The following is a 22,471-nucleotide window of genomic DNA, read 5'->3' on the forward strand; positions in this document are numbered from 1 at the left end:
ATTACTTTCTTATGGAACACACTGTGAAACCCCATTGGTTTTAATTAATTCCACATGGCTACAATCTAATATGCAGGCCAAATACATTCCTTCTGGACAAGCAATTTATTACCTGGCAATCTAGAAGCAAGCAGTGTTTTGTGTTTATTTCTTTCATGTCATAATTTATTTTTTTAAAAAACAGCAGAAAAACAATAAAACCAGCACTTACTGGAAATCGAACTACAGACACATCTGTCTTTGTGGCTTCAACAAGGAAGTCCATCCAGAAGTCCACAAGTTCCTGTTTGGCTGTGTGTTGTTCTGGAGTTAGTTTCTTAAAATGCTGATATATCAAAATAGTCTCTACAATAGACTTCAGGTACCTGTGATAATCCAAGCATACACGGTAAATTTAATACAATTTGTAAATAATGTTGTCTCTACCTTTAATCACAACTGAAGCACCCACCATGGCAACACCAAGGCAGCTGGTAAGATTTTGGTTCTCTAGGATTGCTTTTAATCTAGCAATTTCCCATTTAGCACTGGAAATATATCTGCTATATTAGTAACCTGAAATACAAATGAGTTCCAGGATACTCCTCCCTGCATATATTCCTGATCCCATATACTGTTTACTATCCTAAACCACAAAAGCTTCATGAAATAGTGAAACCCTCTACCTATGGACCAAACTGAGCCCATGTGAAACTTATTTTAGTAGTGACCAACATCAGATAAAAACTCAGGTGATAAAGTCCTCTAGTTTATCTTTCTACACTGTTCTGCCTTCTGCATTGTACCTCCATTGGCAGCTGTTTAACACTGATTTCTAAAACACAATATTTCTGGAAATTATTATCCTATAAAGATGGCAACAGCTACGCTAAAGCAGCCTTTTGGCATTGCTGGGGAAGGGTAACAGCAGTGCTGAATGTCTCCCCTAAATGCAGCTCATCCCTCTCTGCTGTTCTGCTTTCTGTGGTTGATTTATGGGGCTCCTCATAGCACTGCCTTCTTTTGGCATTTCTGAAGAAAAGTTGTAAACATAATCTTATGCAATTTTTATTAATACTACAGCAATATACACATGCTTAAAGAGGATTTATCACAGCTACCGCCTCATCGCAATTAGGCTATTCGTGGAAACTGTTTCCAGGTATGACAAGAAGGTATAATGTAAACTCAGAGGCCTTTTGGAAACCGATCCATAGCTGTGCATTTTCCAATCATCCTTAGGCTATGGGGATGTCTAGCTTAAGGCACCGTACATACTCCCCTTTGCACTAAGTGGGCAACAGACTGGGGGGGAATTGCTCACAGGAGAAATCCTTCCTGAAGCACAAATGAGTGTGCTGCATTTTCAGAGTTTAATCCACAGGCTTAAACGCCAAAGGCACTGGTACATAAAATCCTGACGACCAGGCATTCAAACTCCAGAAAATTCTACCAGGAGACTTCCAGGGAATGCTATCCAGCTTCTCAGTAAAATACGCACATAGTAAATCTGGGAAACCTTGCACATAAATACACTGTAAACAGCATTTATAAAATATGTGGCCAGAAAATTCTTAATTTTAAGTTTCCCATATTATATCAATATAGAAACTTAGCATTTCCATATTTTAGCATACATAGATATATTCCCCTCTGATCAGCTTTTGGAGGCACCTTCTAGCCTTTATAAAGACAAAAATACATTGGCTGTGACAGACACACTCTTTCAATTGGCAGTGACGACTTTTTTAGTCAGAAAGGAGTCTTGCTTCTCACCAGCTAAAAGGATTCCAGCCCTCGATGAGTAGGTGACTGATCCTTACTTGCTGTCTATATCCAAAGCAGAACAGGTTCCAAGAGCCTGCTGTCAGCACACATCTCTTGCCCTTTGCCTAACAGATGTTGAGTCTATAACCCTAGATTTATAACCTTTCTGTTAACTGGATGTTAATCTGCATTCATCTCAGTCACAACGAGATGCAATTTGCACCATATAGTTCATTTGTGTTCAAGATCCTAAAACAGCTGGATGTGCCACAACCATCACAGTATTCCAAGGTATATGCGTGCCTTTCTAGCCAAGCTGTCTGCATTCCCCCAAACTTCCAGGCAGTTATGACTAAACCCACAAGCCACCAGAACTTCTCTTCAGCAAGGTAACCACTGAAGTGTGGTGCCTACAAGCAACTCCTCCTTTCCCCCTTGCCCTCAGAAGGGTCTGGAGCCAATGATGAATCTGTCCTTCTCAGACATCAAATTAAAGACCCATATAAAATCTATTCCTGAATAAGAGCAAAAGGGGAAGAGAGTCCCTTGTCTGTGTAAAGTACAGTGAAACAGTAAACAGACATCAAAATCTATTAAAATCCCAAAACCAATCTCCTGTCAGCTAAATACAAGGTTGAATGTGAAAGCTGAAGGGGTCCAACATCTTAACACATAGCAATGTACATGATCTCATTTATCACCTTACCATGCTGGTGCTTTTAGCTTAAACAGCTTTTCTGAAGCCTGGATCACTCTTATATGGTCATTAGCCAACATACTGGCCCCCAAGAAAGATCCCACTTCCCAATAGCTCTGCAGTTTCTCCAAGCTCCCCTTTTTACCAAGCAGGCTGCTGATCTTTACTCCTGTAGTAAAAAGAATAATAGGTCACAAGACTGTATTAATGCAGTTTTAAAATCACCGTTTCCCTGATCTGAAATATATTAATTGCTTAAATTACTGTAGCCTCTCCATTTCAATGAAATAAGATGAAAAACATACTTACCAGTTAATGTTATATGCTTCCAAACACCCTATGTGGTAGCAGGTGACTTTTTTTTTTCCCTCCCCCTCTTCCTAAAGGCCTCTCAAGAAAGGAACTTTAAGACATCACTGTCAGGACAAGGCCACAGTCAGATTACCTATGTTCGTGCATGGACCTCATCTGTAAAGGTAAATTGGGGCCTTAGGCTACACAACATAGCTGTAAAAACTTAACAGATGCTGAATAAGGCACCTATTATGTTTTTTGCTGCTTTGTTTTTTTGACTTACAAGCCCCAAGCCCCAAACTTACCTTTATAGACAAGGTCCCATGCAGAAGGAACAGATGATCCACTGGGCTTCTTCCAGCAATGATGTTCTTTTAATTGCCGCAAGTCCTACCCCAATGAAAGACATCTATTAATATTCATAAGTCCCTCAGCAACTCAAAGACTATGGAGACCCTCAGGTTTTATTTTGACTTGCTAAATTTTCTGAGAACTACAAGTTTCCCTGTGGCCTTCAGGATGAATTTTAGTTCATATTAGCTGCTAAATATTTATGGCTAACACGAGAGATGCTACACCATCCCCCACAAATAAAACCACTTGCAGGTTACAAGACAAACCTCTTCACCACCATAGTCCTTTATTCACTTTTCCCACACCTCCACTACGACAGTTTCCCTCCCACATCACCTTTCGTCGTCCTTGATATTAAGGCTTAGTGTTCACAAGACATTTCAATGCAACTGTTGATCTTTATTTTTTCCTTAACTTCCTTAAGTAGCTAGCAGACCAAACTTCATACTGGAAGCAGCAATAGATCTTAAGAAAATGGGTATCATTACATTAGCTGCATTTCAGTCTACAAAATTCACCTTGTTTTCTCATGTTGTTCAGATTTTTGTGTCATCAACATCACATAATAAATGTTTTTAAAATGTGAAATGGTATTCAAGTGGTCTATAGCCCATTTCACATCTATATTTCACACTTCGTGCTCTCTCACTAACAAGAAATTGTCATGCTTGAGTAACACCCAGAACAAAATAATACTTAAATCATCTAAAAACATTACTAGTTCTCGGGAAATAATTTTGTTTAGTTATTCCTGAAGAGAAAAAAACACAGTAGATTTTAGAAAATATCTCAGATCTACTTGAGCCACGACGCAATGTACATCACCAACATCAACTCCACAACATACAGCAGTGACCATGTATATGAGCTCTGCAAGGCTTTAAGGCAGGGTGCCATATACAAGCACATTGTCAAGAGACCACTTGAGGATGTACACCTACACTTGGCGGTGTAGGATAGGAAGGGGGAATTTGTGTTAAATGTGCTCAACTTCAGTTGGGTTCTAGAAATCAAAACCTACATGCTACCTATACACCATGGTAAATCACAGTAAATGGAAAAAATGTATCTTCCCCAGGATCCTGGAGTAACGCTGCTCAACAATATCCTTAAAGGCTGAAGGGCTCTGCTAAAACGTTTGCATGCACATGACAGCAGCATAGAAGAGCAGACAGACACCCACTAACTTCCACAGGCTTTGAATGTGACCTCATCACAGGGGAAGTAAGGAACTGGTGTCACAGGGATACATGAATCATTTCAGACAGGTCTGCCTCTGCTGGGAGGAAGGGGAAAGGGAGCAACTGAGCTGTGTGGAGGGCCCCTGCTGAGCACCGAGCAATGGCACTCACAGTTGCAGTGACTGCTGACAAACTATCACAAGTTATTTGTCACAGCCAGCGGCAACACTGCTCTCTGGTTCACACGTTTGCATACTCCGCCATGCTTCATTGCACCTGCAGGAACCCAGCCATACCAGCGCTCCAGTGCTCCAGGCGTGAGAACAGAGCCAAAGCAAGGTACAAACCGAGTGTGTGGGTTTGATGAAAAGTACAGCTCACATAGGGAGGGACTGGGATTACAGTGTGGCAGGTCAAAGTGTTTGTTAGCAGGGTAAGGCTGGTGACAGCAAGGATTTTGAGTCCCAGGTCATGGAATAAGGGAGAGCTACAGGAAGGTGGCAGAAGAAAAGATGCACATGTAGCAGTAATGATATCGAAGGATACCAAGTTTGGGAATCATTACTGTTACGTAACCTGGATGAACGGGAAATTTTACCCAAGTATTTGATGAAGCAGATCCTATTACCCTAAAGAAGACAACATCACCCTCTTATCAAATTCTTCTGAGAAAAATGAGATACTCGGCACTGAAACTCACTCTAGTTTGCTGACCTTCCTCTGCAAATTTACTTATCCCTGAAAGGCAAGTTTGAAAAATGCAGTTGCAGTGTGGAGATATTAGCAGCAGGTTCAAAAGACTGTAACTCTAGTTTATAGAGGTGGGGGTTTGTTTTGCTTTCAATGGATTTTGGTTTTTTTGGGGGGGTGGGAGAACAAAAACAACCTTTCTATGCAGCTATGCAAAGTGAACACCTTCATGAATTTCACTCTGAGTTTTTAGTCCCTTCATATATTTCCCTTCTCTAGTTTATTTTGATTTCACCATCAACCAAAACCACATGAAGTTTTCTTCAGAGTATGAGAAAATCCAAGCAAAGCCAAGACATTAACTCCTTCCATGATAAACTTGGCATTCACAAGCAGAGAAAAAAAAAGTAGCAATTGAATTCCAGTATATTTTCTCAAAAATATTTTGCTTTAAAAATAAATGAGCCAAAATAGAGGAACCGTTAATGCCAGAAAAGCCATTGTTTTTATAACGCCAACAATATCCCTACAACTTGCAAAGACAATAAGATACAGTAAGTAGATATTACCAGTTAAATACTACTGTGAAGGCTTTATAAATAAACTGCTTTCCCTCCTCAAATATTGACAGAACAATTTGTACTACAGGATCCTTTGTGTGTCAAAGCTGCACAGCCTGCGGAGATTATTAATGCCAATGCAAAGCACTGCATTTCAGTTTTCGTCTCAAAGTTCTGCAAGTTTGTACAGTTAAGAAAGCAATACTATTCATAAAATAGAAGGAGGATTTTCATTAATGCTTCACATGATCATTTAGTTGTGAGCTATTATCTGACAAATAGAGGTAGCAATTTCTAGAAGGCCAATTTTCTGATCTGATGCAGAATGATAAAAATTCTCTTGGATACTGAACTTAGTTTTACTGGAGTTATTACATTGTTACCAACACAATCAGAACACAATTACAGCCTCATGACTCTTTGAAGTGCTGTTAGGGACCATATCCTTCCTTAGCCTTTCCCAACCTATCAATATAATTTCCATATAACCTGGACTGAGACTGGCTCTCACCTCTCTCCTCATCTCCCATCAGAAGACAAACTTCCTCTAATTTCTATGTGCTACAGATAATGCTGTGGGTGGACACCAAACTGAAAGCACTGGCAGGTAAATCTAACTACTACTAACAAATGGTCTTGTACATGCACACCTAAACAAGAGGTGACATTTCCCACACAACCTCTGCAGTTTTGCTTACTTTTTGTTTAAAACATTGTTAGCCCAAGACAAAGAAAATACTAAATTATCCTTAGAATCCAGCACAACTCAAACCAGCTGACAAACCTCATTGTACAAAGACAAAGGTAAAGTCTCGCACCTGTGAAAACATAATCCAGGAGTGCAGCCCAGGCTGGGATCTACCTGGCTGGGGAACAGCTCTGTGGAAAGGGACCTGGGGGTCCTGGTGGACAAGCTCGATATGAGTGCATAGCAAGCTGCTGTGGCAGGAGAGCAAGCCAACAGGATGCTGGGTTGCATCAACAAGGGCATCACCAGCAGAAATAAAGAAGTCGTTATCCCACTCTACTTAGCACTTGTCAGACCACACCTGGAATACTGTGTTCACTTTTGGTCCCCACTATACAAAAAGAGATGTGGACAGGCTGGAGAGGGTGCAGAAGAAGATCACAAAGATCACGAAAGGACTGGGAAGCCAGCCATATGAGGAAAGGCTGAAAGAACTGGGTTTGTTCAGCCTTGAGAAATGAAGGCTTAAGGGAGACCTTAAGGCACAAGACTTCAAATTCCAGTGCAAGAGATGAAAGTATTTATCTGACCCAAAAAAACAAGATCTCAAGCACTCACAGAAGTGCAAACACAGCAGTCGGGGCAACTCTATGCAGCCTATCGCATCCAAACCAATACCTTCATTCACACCAGAAAATTTCAGTTTCACTTCTATTATCTACCTGAAAGTATCCATCTCACTCTCATTTTCACACTCAAAAAACTTCTCTATCTAGAAATCTACTTCCAGGCATACAGTGCACACCTAACATCTGAACTACAACAGTGACTGACTGCAGATATGTTCTGTGAAGAACATTGTTTCCATCCCACTGGACAACCTCCTCAGGAGACAGAAGGACAAAAAAGACTTTACAGTAAGTCAAGAATTATATGAATTCATGGAGAAGAATGCCAGTTGCAAAGGATATGTTACCACATATTACAACGTTCAGTGCTTTCTCCCATACCTTCCAAAGTATTACTGACTAGTCTTGACTTTGCACTCTCCTCAAATCCACCAAAATCCCAAACAAATTGGACACCTTAATAATTCTTTCTTAAACAAGACATGTTTTTTTTACATCGAGGGTGGTGAGAAATTGGACCAGGTTGCCCTGGGAAACTGTGAATGTCCCATCACTGGAAGTGCTCAAGGTCAGGCTGAGTAACCTGATCTCGTGAAAGATGTCCCAGCCCACAGCAGGGCTGTTGGACTAGATGTTCTTTAAAAGGTCCTTCCCAATGTAAAACACTCTGATTCTATGATTCTATGAATACAGACATTCAGGAAACCTCAACGAAAACATCACAAAAGAAACATACTTCTCTCAGCCCACCCCAAGCTCAAGTCAAGCACATTTTCCTCACTCTTAGGACGGACTTTTTGTCCATATTCCATACAGTTTTACAGGGGGTTTTGTTTGGTTAGTTGTTTTAAGGAATGCCAACTGGAACTGGATTCCCCCTTCAGGTGCTCTTGTTTCACACAAATTATGCCATTGCAAAGAAGGGCTGTCAGTTTTCATTAAGCTCTGGTAACCAGTTAAGACCCTGAAACTGGAAGCAGGTCTTCATCACAGTGCTCACCTGCAGCCAGGTAGGATCAGTGGCGGTGCAGGAGACCCACTTAAACATTCACATGCTCACTATCAAAGCATTCACATACAACCACCAGATTTTCCCCCTAATATAGTGGGTGGTGTCATACTTTCACTAGAATGTGATTTCATCGTGAATTTGCAAGCTATAATTACCAACTTTCCGTAGCTCAAAAGAAGTATCAAAGCAATGTCCAGCTGCCAGGAGGAGTACTGCATAATTAATTCCTGACTGTAACGTTGGCTCTGACTCAAATGCCTTCTTGAACCTAGAAAAAAACAAACATACAAGTTTACCTTCTAAATAATTCAATCTAATAGGGACATAATTACACTTTTAGGTTACTTTAAGTGCTTATCTTCTGTTTACACAGCAAGAATCCATGGAAGCAAAAATATTTTACTGTTTTCCACACATGCTCTGTGGTTATTTTTAGGAGTCCGCTATTTATACATCCTCCTCCTGTTTCCTTTCCCCTTACACAACAAGCACAGACGCTACTCATCCATCCCAGTGAAGTATCTTACTAGATTTCCAGTTTTCTTTGAGATTAAAGAAAAACAATACAATCAGCTTGTAAGAGGCCTGTTTCACAGTTACATTTATTAATAACCTCATGAATTTACTCTTAGATATGTGAATTTTCACTGACTTGAAACCTTAGATTCTGTTGTGGATCTGCTACAGCAACACACAAACATACCAAAATGCCTAAGCACACAAGCAAGTGATACAAAAACATACTTCACATTTAGCCACTATTTCGGCTACTCCAAATTTTATTCTTTACTGGGTGTCTCACTGACATTGTCCTTATGAGTCTATTCACATAAAAAAGGACTATACCAGATTTTATTCTCAAGAGGAAATGAGTGAGCAAGAGGAATGGCAGTGATATTCACCCAGCCTATATCTTGTCTTAACAGTCATCGAATGATGCTCACACAAACACAGCTATCCTCACACTAGCAATTCAAGTTGAGGTGACAACAGAGACAGCAGATCTACAGTGCTTTAAACTTGTTCTACAGGACAAGAATGTTTGGTTGCAGATATATATACGTACACAGACACACCTCCCTCTGTAAGGAGGGGGCAACCAAGACTATCATGTGTGATTTAAGGAGCACAAATGATTCAGTCAACGCAACTCTGCCACAGTAAGAGCAATGGAGCTTAAGTTACTTTTAAAAAAGAATGAGAAAAATTCAAATAAATGGGTAATATAAAAAAAATATTAATCAGGTTGTGACATTAATATATAAAGAAGGAAAGATAAATAATCTATGCCAACCCTAAGAATTTGGCTTCTAAACCATGCTTTGACATGTAAGCAAAAACTAAGGCATTTTGATCCCACCGAGCCAAAAATATGGGCTGGTTTTAATTTATTTCTTTGTTGTTTTTCCTGCTGTAATGATTCAGGACTGTGCATCCTTTAACATAAGCTCTGCTTTCCAAAACTGCAAGACAATCTCCTCTTCAATCTGCTACATATATATTCTTTCCATACTGGGTGGAGCCGCCCACCTCCAAAGAATCTGATCATTAGACAAGAGTCTAGTCCTCTAAAAAAAAGCATAATGAGCAAAGAAAACTCAACTAATTCTAAAAAAATGTTTGCTCATTTAAAAAAAAAGACAACAAAAAACCTCACACAACAACAACAAACCCCATAAAAACCCACCAGCCAAACAGGATGACACTATCATTGATTCTAAGCACACATAGCTAGAACAGACCGGTTGGCTGAAATAATCTGTTTGGAGATAGAGCGATGTTGGGAACTGGACTCACTTTTTTGCCCTAGAGATCTTTCATGCTGTAATTCTCATGCAATATCAGGAAAAGGAGAGGGGAAAGATTGACAGAAGAGGAAAAAACCTTGACTATAAGTATTTTTGTTCCAATAGAAGAGACTCTGTACTTTGACTTTTTTGTTTTGCCCCAAAATGCCTAATTTCTGGCATGACTATCAAAATTTCTCTAGTTCTTGGACAAATATTCACACAGCAGAAATTCATTTTTCTAGCCATCTTTATGTGCTACTCACACCACGAAATACGGGTATCTTGGACCTCTGTAGTCCTATTTACCTCTCCTAAATCATTACAACCAAAACCATGATTTTATATTTGGTGCAGTCCTGTGATGACATTCTTAACCCTGCCTTACATACATATAGCCTGGAGAGTAAAAATCTACAAACCCTGTAATAATGAATTTTGAACAAACAAAAATATTCACAGTTTCTTAAACAATTCAAAGGTCACATCTGTTGACTAAACTGATTTACATTCAACTGGTGCGAATGCTGTACATCGTCATGCCCCAAGTATCACTGCAGAAACCCATGCAGTATTGCAGAAAGACCGTAAGGTTTAAAAGTCTGCCTATAAAGTAGAGCTGGCTTAGCTGATGCAATTATAAATGCCATTAAGAAATTGAAAGCTGACACTTGGGAAAACGTTGCAGTGCAGACACTGAATTAGGGAGGTAGCAGTGAGAAGTTTTGAATAAAGACTTGATAGCTTTGGTAAGTGTGATTTATACTGTCAGTATGCAACAAGAAACTGACAGTTAATTAATCTTTCATCTTTTCTCTCATATTTATTTGAAAGATGTCTTTTATTCTGCTTTTCAATTATCAGGAAAGCACACTGCCTACCTTTTTCTTTTTTTTCTTTCTCTTTTTTTTTTTTTTAAATAAACTGAAGTACCTTGACGTCACTTGTTGCAAAACACTATGACAGAGACATCATTCCTGCACACGTCTTGCCCTGTTGTGGCCTGCTGCAGAACTAGAGGAGGTCTACTCCTTCCCAAGAGCCTTCCACTGAGTTATGAGTTAACCCTTCAGCCACATCAAGCCTGCTCTATGATTTACACCAGAATTCAAATCAACATCCAGCATGAAGTACAAACCAAAAGCAACTGGCCCACTTGGTACAGCTTCTGGCCAAACTCCAGCTTGACTCAACAGAGATCACCTTCTTCGACAGCAGCCGGCGCATGGAGCAGGCTGTGTTGGATTTTACCTGCCAGAGACTTCAGGGATTATTTAGGGGCTGGCCCGTCAGCATCCTACCCTGCTGCAGCAGCTGCCAGCCTGCTGTTCTTTCCCAAACTGGTATGCCTGACTGCAATCGCTTCCCCTCATTAAATGTATGAATATCTTGACTGCTAAGATGCATCTATTATGTGTGTTAAAATGGCTACATGAAATATCCTAGAAGTAATTACCACTATTATATATATGATTGTTCTTAGTTCAATTACATTTGAAAGTCTCAAAGTTTATCTGTTCATAAGGCAATATGAATGAGGAGAAAGCAAGACGCACAACAGCAAAAGTAATTTCTATTTATTCTATTAAGCCTGTGATAATGCCTAGTATTTGTACACGGAACTAGTTTTCTTTTTATATTAGTTAATGACATCAGCAAAATATTTCTTTCAAAACAGAAACTTGAAAGTTTGTCATGGGCTTTGCCTTAGAGAAAATAAATATTTTCTGTAATCCAAAAATATGAAGGGGGGTGGGGTGGGGTGACAATATGCTGCATTCATGTTATTTCAACATCTTTAAAAAAATCCAGTAAGCACTGCAAAACAGTAAAGCATGATCAGCAATTATAAACTGTATTTGTATTTGGAGGCCATAAATGGTAAACAATTTTATCTTATCTTTTACCAAAGACAGTTATAATCTGAAGTTTACTGAAAACAAGTGATAAATGATGAAGGGAGAAGAAAACAAGCAGCTGATGAGCACAAGACCAGAATCAGGACATGATGTGTAGGATACATAAACACAATTTGTCTGTATCCTCATCTGGATTATACTAGAGAAAAGCTGCTCATCCTGACAGAAGCATAGGATGGTGTCCAGTGCCTCCATTTTTTAACCTGTTCCACATGATGAAATTTTAGTGCACTTTAAAAGCAAAAAAAACCCCCTATACTTGCCTCTAAAATTAACATAAGAGTTTGTTTAGCCTATTGTGTGCTTCTTTGACTACCAATGGTACCATAGTCCACTGTAATATGCATATACTATAGGGTGATGATGCCAGCATGAGTTTGAAACAGTCATATTGCTTGTGAGCATGGAAACCCCCCCAAAAAACCCCAAACCCCCCACATTCTAAGCATCAGTGCAGAGTTAAACGTCAGCACCTTTAAGCCTAGCTAGATAGTATCTATCAGATTGCAGGTATACCAATTGATTCACAGCTGATTATTGTCTAGCCCAGATTCCCAAGAAAAATATAATTCCTAAGAATAATAAACAGACTTCCCATTTGGGAAAAAGGAAGAAAATACACTCTGATGAGAGCTACCAAAGTTTCCAAGTCTCTGAGCCACTTCAAGAACTTTGTGGAACCAGATCTGTGAACAACATAAATCTCTCATTCTTAACAAATAAGCAAAGATTAGAAAATTCAGTTTCCCTTAAGGATGCCAAATATTTGTAACGAAAAACAGTTGAAATATATTCTTGTTTAAGGACTATTTTCCCAAAGCTAAAAAAAGGACATCAGCCAAGAAAACAGTACTCACCAGAACGTCCCTTTGTCCCTGCTTTCTGTATCTGTGAACCCCGATTCCAAAAACATGTCCTTGTAAATTCGACCAACCAGGCAGTACATATCTGAAGCTACTTGGTCTTCCTGTTCTACTAGGGGAATCATAATTTCTAGAGCTTTCTGTCTGTCTCCAGGCAGATTTCGCCTATTAAAACATAAACATTTTGATTAAAAACCCAATAAAGTTAACAAGAAATACTTTTTACATGGCCATGTTTGAATACATATGACTTCATCCATGTAAAATGTGCTTCTAGACACACACTTCCCCCTCTCCCTTCCCTTTTTGTTTTTTTTCCTTAATATCATGGGACACCTTTAAAAAAGCACCCAAACACATCATCTCACTCTCATGAAGCATCAGGTAGAGGCAAAACACTGTCAACAGCAACAAGAGCCTCAAGAGCAATTCTTTAAAAGATCATGTGTTACTTTCTTACAAAACAGAAAGATGAACCTTGCTTTCATATCTTAATATTTCTTTCAGAGAAAATCATGCTTTAAAGGAGAAGATTCCATCTTGGGTTTGTGATTTATTTTTTTTTTTACATTTTGAACGTGAAGCAAAAAATCAAAAAGCATAAACTTGATTGAATTCCTATGATGAGGAAGGTTAAGAAGTGAAGCTAGTAAGGCAATATTAACAAAAGTACTTCAGATGAATAAACCACATTAATTGCAAGCATTAGACATTTCCTGGTGACTCAGTTTGGATACATATATCATTCAGTATCAAGAGTTCAGAATTTTTTACGTATTTGTGTACTGAATAAGCAAATTACCCCACACTCAGCAAAAAAAAAAATTCTTTGGTGGTTTAGGGAGATACTGTATTCTTTTGGAGAAATTGCATGTAATATTTGAGTGGCTAAAACTTGAACGGGGGGCAAAATATAAAAGCGGTTTTGTATCTGCCTTGCAGGCTTTGCATTGAAGAAGCCTGCAAGACAAAGCTACCTCAGAGAGAAAAAAAAAACCATCAAAACCCACAACCATCTTAAAGGAGATACTACTTGATCAGATGTTCAGTAACAGATTTTTTTCTTCCTCCTCTACAAGAACGTATCAACATTTTGATACGTCTGCACAGGCAGCATCAACGTCAAACCTGAGAGATCAGAGCATGTGTACTTGAAGTGATACCTAAACTCATGAGCTCTGGGCTCACGTACGTAGCTCCAGAAGGGAGTGATGTGGAAGAAAAGGTTTAAATCAAAGCAGAATGGGTAACAGAGGACAAATGAGTACTTACAACATAACAAAAATAATTATGAAAACAGCAAAAGCACTTGCTTGAGTAGACAGTATAAACTGCTCCCCTGAGCAAAAAAAAACCAGTGTGCAAGTCTACATGCTGGGCCAACCTCTACTGATGTCTCACCCTGATGAGAAAGATAAATGAAACCCATTGCTGTCTCTTCCCAACCTTCAGACCAGTCAATTTCTAACAGATTAGGGAAAGTTCCCTCAGACTACAACGCTGCAGGAGGCTCCCCAAGTACTTCTAGAGCGGCACAGCAAGCCTGGTGTACTCATTTGAGATGGATAAGTGCTCCCAATCCCAGGCCCCAGGCAGAAAAACCCAGTGCTCCTGGCCAAGCAAGTCTCCTTCACATCTGCGTTATTTAAGCTCCCCTGCCAAGTGATCACTTGCCCAGCTGATGAAGGTTGGCTTCCTGTTGTTTTCTCATACTGACCACTCAAAGTAAAACAACAAGGCAGCTTCTTTATGGATTTTTTGGTTGACCTCCATTAGAGAAGGGCAATTTTCAGAATGGACTTTCGGGTGGATAACACTTCCACATCTTGTTTTGACTATCACTAATCCAAATCAAACCAATAGCTAGCTGAACCTAATGAGAACAAAACCAGTAAGGCACAACAGTGTTCTGTAATATGAGCCATTTACACTTCAGTGGTCTCCAGAGACAGACATCCCTACTTTTCTTTCTGCTTACTCTTCCATCAGTGCCCTCACACACTTTCTTGATTTAGGTCAGACTAATCCTGACTAATTGAGCTGCTCCATGCTTCCGTACTAATGACCTGGATTAGAAGCAAGAGAGACAGCTTCTTCCATAGCAAACATTCGGATGTGCAGATCCGGACCTGCCTTAGCTCAGGAAATATCCTCTGTATTCCCAATAAGGAGAAAGCTACAGCCAGCCCAAGCAACTCCTTCTTGACATACACCAAAGCATGAACATTTTCATGGCTGTCATGGATTCCAGTTGAATGTACAATCTGGAGAAAGAAGCGAGAGGCAAATCTGATGTGAACTCCTTCAGAGGTACTGTGTAGACCTTTTGTATGACAGATACCTTCAAAGGCTACATCTTACAGTCACAACTGTGAAGACAGACCTTTCAGTCTGCAAGAAGTGCCAACAGAACCCATGAAGTACAGGGATCTGCCTGAAAAGATGGTACTGCAGTTTTGCAGGATTTTAGTGCGCCAGTGAACTAGTCAAGTCCTGCTTTCAAAGGTGACCTTGTTCTAGAAAATTATCACTTGTTAAACCTTCAAGTGACCTTTGTGAAGGCTATGTAGAAGTAGCACATCCATGCTGCATTATTTAATCTGCAAAGCCCACACATTTATGGCAAAGGAGGAAGGAAAAAGGCACAATATTTTTAACCTTCATATACCTGGTATAAAGGAACAAGAAAGTATCTAGACATTTTATTCAGACAGAACAATGCCTGATAGCTGGGGGTTTTATTCTTGTTTTGTTGGGTTTTTTTCTTTCAAAAACAAGTTTATTTTTTCAGCTAGTTACTTGTGACATATTTTGACATCACTTTGACATGATAGGCAGTTTCGAGCATCGTCAGCAAACCTGAATTACAATACTCAAATCTGTGAGAAGCAGAAAGATCTGTAGATATTTCCTTCATTTGAGAATTTCAATGCCTGCTGAAACCTGGTCTACTCCTCTAAATGTCAATAGAAAAATGTTCATCGTGGTAACAGTGAGGGAGCAGAAAACCTCTAATTTCCTCTGAAAAACTCCCCCTTCAGTGCCTTGCCCAATTGCTAGTATCCTAGAAGAAAAATCTAGGCTTGGCTCTCATTTAACTGAAGAAAGTAGTGCATGTTGCTCCATGTGGCACATTTCATGCATGCTATGAGAGAATATGTTAACTTATTATTATAATAAAATCTTCTGACAGACATTTGCTGGAAGTTCTCCTCCTGCCTCCTGACGCTACAAGAACTCAGACCTGGATGGGATGATGCCTAAGTTATCAGAAATGCTGCAGCACTGCCACTTACATAGCAATATTAGAAGTGTATTTTACAGAGGTAAAGTACTGCTAGGTATTTATTTGCCGATTTAGGTACTGAATGGAAAAATGATGCAATCCTAAGGAAAGACAAATCAAACACTCCTGCTAAAGGAAAAGGAACAGAATTTGACAATACGAGAGAAAAAAAGCCAGGGTTGATCACAAAGCTCAGAGCCCCCGAAGTTGCTGCAGTGACAACCCTAGACCTGCATATGAAGATTCCAGTAGGGAAGTTCACCCCAGATTACCAACCCTCTGTGAAGTTTGCAGTTCTGATTTACTATTCAACAGCACAAGGAAGGGTGGATTCTTACCTGTTCAGTGCAAATGCATAATGAAGCCTCACATGGTGGTGGGAAGCCAAGTCAAAAGTAGGCAGTTTTTCTAAAGTTTTCACCAGTTTCACAATGGAATCATAATCCTTCCAAAAGAAAGGAATAACGAAGTTTTAAGTGGCTGTACTGAGGTATGCCTATATAAAGTCCTCTTTGGCCTAAGCACCTCTTATTTCATACTAAAAAGTATTTTCAGTTTATTTTAAGTTTCAGTTTCTTCAGTCTCAAACTGTAAATAGCCTGGCACTCATCAGAAATGTGAATAGGCACAGTATTTAGCAGAGAAAGACACAATTTGGTCTCTTGTACTGCTTCAATTTGGACCTGTGAAAATTTTAGTACATCTGTTTCATGATTAAAATTAGCTTCAGGGGCTGAACACATATCAGAGTTCATATTGTACAGACATTATAATGCTAACTGCATCTGAATTAAGGCATCCCAAATCTCTGAAGTAGGCATGAGCCACAAAAACAAAGTAAAAGAATCTTTCAATACCACAGTTTTCAAAGTAGCTTATTCACTGACATTTAAAAAACAAACAAAATAAAATTGAAAAACAAACCATTTAAAATGTTTAAGAAGAAACAGTTGAAATTAGGTATAACAAAGTAAGTGATTACTAGCACCATTCCGGAAGCTGAAATGCATATGAACATGTTATGTTTCCATGAGAAATGTCACAAGCATGGTGACAAAGAATACATATACATATCAATAGCAGAATGGTAACATAGCCTTTAAGTAGGACACACTATGCGCTGTCCATCACAGAGTAATGCTGTGATGGCAAAGAGTTATTTTATGTTGTGTACTTTTTAGGTGCTGTTACAAAATAACACCACTTTTCTGCTACGTAAAGGCACGCTATATACAGTGTAACTACAAAATAAAGTAAAAAGCATCAGTGATGATACGGCAGATTTTTACTAGTGTGCATTATTCATATAGTTTGTTAGAAAACCTGTGCAAAATACACCAAAATTTTCACTGAGAACGTCATTAATTCACTACGTTTTAGATGATCTTAGAGCATAGGAGTCATACCTGGATGTCTCTGTAGGACAGCAGCAAGTTTATCACAATGTCAGCAGACAAAACTTCGACATTATCCACCCGCTGTCGAATCCTTGCCAGCTCTGCAGCAAGCTCCTTGCCTGTGTAGAGGGTACGGGCCTTCCTGATGTCGTTCAGAATGGATTCCCTAAAATACTGGCTGGAGGGGAACAGCATCACATCAGCAATCTGGGACAGGTCCCTTGCACTTGTTTTTCTGGCCCTGCAGCTCTCCCACAATGTGTATGTGGAACATTTATTGGTAATGCAGTGTTAATGGAGAGATTTGGTCAAGCTAAATTATTAATTATCCATTTGTCTCAACAGAAGGAAAAACATCACATCACCCTGAAGCAAGAGCCTGGCATTTATATTGCTAGCAGGAATATATGGATTTTACACAGGGGTACAAAAAGACAACTCACCTTGAACTGGCCTGTGCCACCTTCAAGAGCTGAATAAATCGATCCACCAGAGGTAAGCATATAGGCCCAAGCAGTGACTCAAAACTGGGCTGCATCAGTTCTGTTAGTCCCTTCATAAAACTGCTGTCACAGCAGTACACCTTGTTATGTGGAGTTATCATATAAGGAACAAATATGTAGTTACCAGTGCACATCTGTAGGGAAACAAGGTGCAATACTTAGGGAAGCTATGGTATGACAAGCTTAAGCATAAAACCACCCCATATGCTACCAGCAGAAGTCAAAGGGTGATCTGCTTGCTTCGGCAAGACCAAGATTTTACCTATGAAGCCAAGGATTACATAAATTGAGTTTTCCTCTCAAATATGACATACACCTGAAACGTATTCTTTCAGATTTCTGAACTGCTTCTGCAGGATAAGTCTTTTTAGAAGCATTGCATTGACCTTACAACAGTCATTGGCTCAACAGCAAAATAATACCAAGGGCACACTCCAGTCACCCCGCAGTGGCAGGCAGACTCAAGCGAAGCTGACGTGCGCTCTTTTCAAGGTGACCGATGTTCAGAAGAGAACAAGCATTCTGTAATCTAGTGTAGTTAGGCTCACAGATGCTGAAAACAGTAACACAAGCTAGCTGCCTCACAACAGGAAAACTGTAGAGGAACCTAATCCTCACATGAGCTGCAAAACTACTCCAACAGTTTAGCGTAACAAAGACAAACTAAATTCCTTGCTATGTAGCAAACCTTCTTGGCCATTGAGCTTAAAACTACACATATTTCAGAATAACCACTTATTATTGTTTTAGCATTGCTAAACTGTATTGATTTCTGTCTATCAATGTATGACAGAGACTTCACACACACAAAAATAATTTTATCTTCCAGGGAGGCAGGATGTCTGGTGCCTGTGGTATGTGTGCAAGTACAGATTTATGCACACAGAAAGCTTGCTGAATATTTGTGGTTCCAAAGGGTCTTAACTATGAGACAGCACACCATCAAAATCAGGAAGACTTCTGCCATTTAGCTCTTAAAGCTGACTCCACTACTGAAGTGGTCAGCAGCTGCCCAGCAAGAAAAGCCTTAAAAAAGCAGTTTTTGAGACCCATCATTTTGGTACCCCTAAATTACTTCCAAAGTTAATTACCTTCTGGTCAGCTTATATTTTTCTCCCAGAGGTCAATAAAGCAATGAGGACATCACTTCAGAGACTCCCCTGGCAAGCTGAGCTCCATGCATTGAGAGAGCAGTGGCTGAGCAGTTTTCAAATGCACAATACCAGTTGTGTGCTTAAAGCATGCATTTTAACATGCATAACTGATTTTAAAAACATGAAAGATTTAGGTACTCTAGTCTGTATAAATGTACATGCACAGATATGTCAGTAAACATGTTTGTATACTGATCAGAGACTGGCTATGAAGAGTGCAGGAAACTTTTTTTTTTTTTTTTTTAATTACACCTATTACACCATGAAGCTGTAAAACCTTGCTATAAAGGCAACCCCACCCCTACTTCTGAGGGATATAGACAAACTATATAAAATTTCAAAGTAATTGATGCAGGCATTTACACGAGGTCCATCGAGCTCAACTAACCCAGAACTTAGTTGGAGATCATTGCAAACACAGACTTGCACAAGGATGAATTTAGTCTTCTTCCCCCAACAACTACAAACTATTACAGCTGAATAGCTAGAACAGATTTTACCGTGCATGAGTGTAGCATTTCCAAAGGAAACTTAAAAACTGGGAGGCGTATCACTGTTTTTAACAAGCAATTAAGGAGTGTGATGCTAGAACCTAAACTTCTCATCTTCACAATGAAGAATTGAATGGACACTTTTGCTCAAGAATATGACAGTATGTAAGGTGATCACACGGTTTCAAGAGTAAATGGCTGAACCTTTGACCCTGCTAAAACCTAGGAAGCCCCACAGTCAAAAGCAGAGAGGAAATTATGAATTTGCTGGAACTGGATTCAGCAATTACAGCATCAGGGTGGGCAGTACCTGGCACAGGAGCCACTACTAAGCACAGGCAGAGTATTCTCAAACTTTCCTTTTTTAAATAAAAGAGAAAAAGTTTGGGAAGTCAGAGCCAAGAGAAAGGGTGAAGTAGCTACAGATATCCTGGGGCAAGTATTTTACTTCCTGATGTTTATTCAGTGCCTTAAAAATAAATTCAAGACTGCTTGCAGGAAGGGTTTCTCAGACCTCTGGCATAGTGTTTCCAAAGCTCAGGTCTTAATTAAAAATCAACTCTGAAAAAGGATCTTTCCAGCTTTTGAAATCCCCAGAACCCAAAGTTTATCCTGGCATAATGGTCAGGCCACCTACAGAGACAGTGCTGAAGTCTTCGTATTTAATCCTATGAGCAAGAAAACTCTAGTCCTGCAGAGGCCAAGTGCCTGAGTCCACTACTGAGCAAAAGGTCTTATAAACTGATCCCAAGTGCACCTTCTGTAGGAAGCGGGTATCTATTTCAGTAGAACAAGAGAGCCAACAAGAATTAGTTTGCATGCATTTTTCCAGTTACCTGAGGGGAAGAAAAAGCTGGTTATTTTATAAAGTGTGTTACATAACACATGCAGACCCGGTAGCCTTTGGAAGCAGTGGACAACGCAGAACCTAACAGTAAAAGACAGGAGAAACCACTGTATGGGAAGAAAGCAAAAGAAAATAAAATCAATTTTCAATTGCTTAGAGGGCCCCCAGGGTTCTCAGGGAATTGTCTCAAGCTAGAATCTCACCTTGATACTCAGCAGCAAGTAGTGTGGGAACAGAATGGGCTTTCCCTCATCTAGGGCATTAATTTGGTTGTTAACTTAACCTAGACATTTAGATTTTGTTGGAGCTCTGCATCTCTGAAACCAGCCAAATTTGGCTGAAATTCATCAGACAGACAAACAGGCAGATACAGAAAAGAGGGTGGAGGACGAAAAAACAGTACCAGCTCTTAAAAGTTTCATTTCCTTAGGAAATAGGCTTTAAAAAAAATCTAGAAAAAAACCCACATGCAGTGAAGCTAAGAAACAGAAGAAACATTGACCTCAATCTCACTTTCCAAGCTAAAGAGTACATTAGATATTCAACAGCTGAAACTGACAAAGGTAGGCAGGCAGTAGCTCTGGTAACAAAAGAGGAAAAAAATAATCAAAAGTTATATATTATTTACTAAAGGTGGTAGTGAAAGAAAGATAAGGTAACAGCGACGGCAAGGCTGCTCTTGCGTAATAAAGTCTACAGTCTCCCACTGTGGAGAAACATACTTTGTCACCGTCACAAATTCTAACTACAAAGAGCCCAGCCCTGACTGCGTTTGGACAATGATTGGGACGGAAGCCCGAGAGGACCTGGCTGTGGGGGCACTGGCTGCGGAGCTGCTCCAGTGTCAGACAGCTCTAAACCTTCTTCCCCAAAACAAAGTGCCTGACTTGCTTCTTTCCTCACTCCCAGGCTACGTAACCTCTGCCTCAGCCACTTCTACTTCCTTTCTCAACCTTCTTTGTCAAAATACAAGCTCCATTAACTTAAGTCTGAAAGGATCAAGTGATCCTTCTGGAACACACTTCCCATCTGCTCACACATTTCTTTACATATTGATTTAGTGCACATGATTCCACTTGGAAGTTTAAATATATTCCACTTATCTTATTAAAATCTGCCCAGTAACACTCCATCCCAGCTCTGATCTCACAAACTCCAATATTCTTTCCTAATCCTAATTAACTTCATTCTATATTCTAAGTCTGCTGAGCACCCAAGATAAAGTTGTTATCTTCCTTTGATCCATTCGTCTGACTCACCATACCATGTACAATGAAAGTAATAGAATCAAGCCATTCAAGAAAAAATGGGCAATTTTTGAAGGAGTTAACATCTTAAATCCAATGACAATGTTCTCAGTTACACCAACCTCCTTTAAAAAAATTTAAGTAGCCTAAAGGGGCTTCAAAAGTGGGTGGGAATAGATGCCTCAGTCAACAAGAGGTGCTGTAATTTCCATTTTCCAAACCTCTTTCTTTATAAATCACTCATTATTTAAGCTTCAAAAGCTCAAATTACACTAATGGAAGTTAAAAAGTGATTGCAAGTCACCCGAGTTGTAAACTGAAAGGCATTACCGAAAACATTAGGGGCTGGGACGGGCCATGAGTGTGCATACAGGTAGTTACTATGGTTCAGCCTGATGCACAAGAACTCGGGACATTAGATAAGGTAAACTTGGCCTGAGCTCCCAAATCAGCTGAACTAGTTATATCTAGGAGATATGAACATACATATCATTGAAGGTTTTGGGCCAGCACACTCAGTACCTGGCAACATCAGGCCACCTTCTGAAAGACTATCTGTGTCACAGCCCATTTCATTAAATCAGTCAGACTAATCAGAAGGCAGAAGTACTGGCTGGAGCCAGGTACACACACACACATAAATGCTTACCACAAAGTGACAAAACCTGTAATTCATTTTTGCAAATGTTTTAATTGTTTTGTATTTTTCCAATTCCTCACTTCCTGTGAAAAAGTAAACAATTCCAAAGTACTGTGTAATTTCAGTTTAAATACAGCTGTAAGATCATCTTAATAGCTCTACAGTTACAGAATTTAAGACTATCCTACTCCTAGCTAGACCTACTGGTCACTGGAACATTAATCACTTCCTTCTTGTTTGATAGCTTCTGAAAAGAAATTAATATAGAACCAATTTGTATTTAAAAGATAGTTAAAATGCATAGGATACAGTTATATTTTAATTATCACAATAAGAATATAAAACAGTGTTTCTTTCAATATCACCCTCTAACACAGAACTGTTATTGTAAAAGGGAAGCCTTTTGGGACTTCAGTTTGGAGACCATGTCTTCTTAGAAAGAATACCATGCAAAAAGGTAAATCCTATTCTCTTCCCCACAAATAC

At 39.5% G+C, this 22,471-nt stretch overlaps 1 protein-coding gene across 1 annotated transcript in view; it reads right to left on the reverse strand.

Moving 5' to 3' along the window:
* MAP3K5 (mitogen-activated protein kinase kinase kinase 5) overlaps window positions 1–22,471 on the reverse strand; it is a 108,575-nt gene that overhangs the window by 44,950 nt on the left and 41,154 nt on the right. The window contains exons 4-10 of the mRNA XM_055810378.1: window positions 17,547–17,740; window positions 17,113–17,281; window positions 16,045–16,151; window positions 12,415–12,585; window positions 8,007–8,119; window positions 2,453–2,612; window positions 212–365 (exon numbers count right to left, since the gene is read on the reverse strand). Coding sequence (XP_055666353.1) covers window positions 212–365; window positions 2,453–2,612; window positions 8,007–8,119; window positions 12,415–12,585; window positions 16,045–16,151; window positions 17,113–17,281; window positions 17,547–17,740 — 1,068 coding nt within the window. The remainder of the gene's footprint in view (window positions 1–211; window positions 366–2,452; window positions 2,613–8,006; window positions 8,120–12,414; window positions 12,586–16,044; window positions 16,152–17,112; window positions 17,282–17,546; window positions 17,741–22,471) is intronic.

The sequence above is a fragment of the Falco peregrinus genome, chromosome 7, assembly GCF_023634155.1.
Source record: "Falco peregrinus isolate bFalPer1 chromosome 7, bFalPer1.pri, whole genome shotgun sequence".
NCBI classification, from domain to species: Eukaryota; Metazoa; Chordata; class Aves; order Falconiformes; family Falconidae; genus Falco; species Falco peregrinus.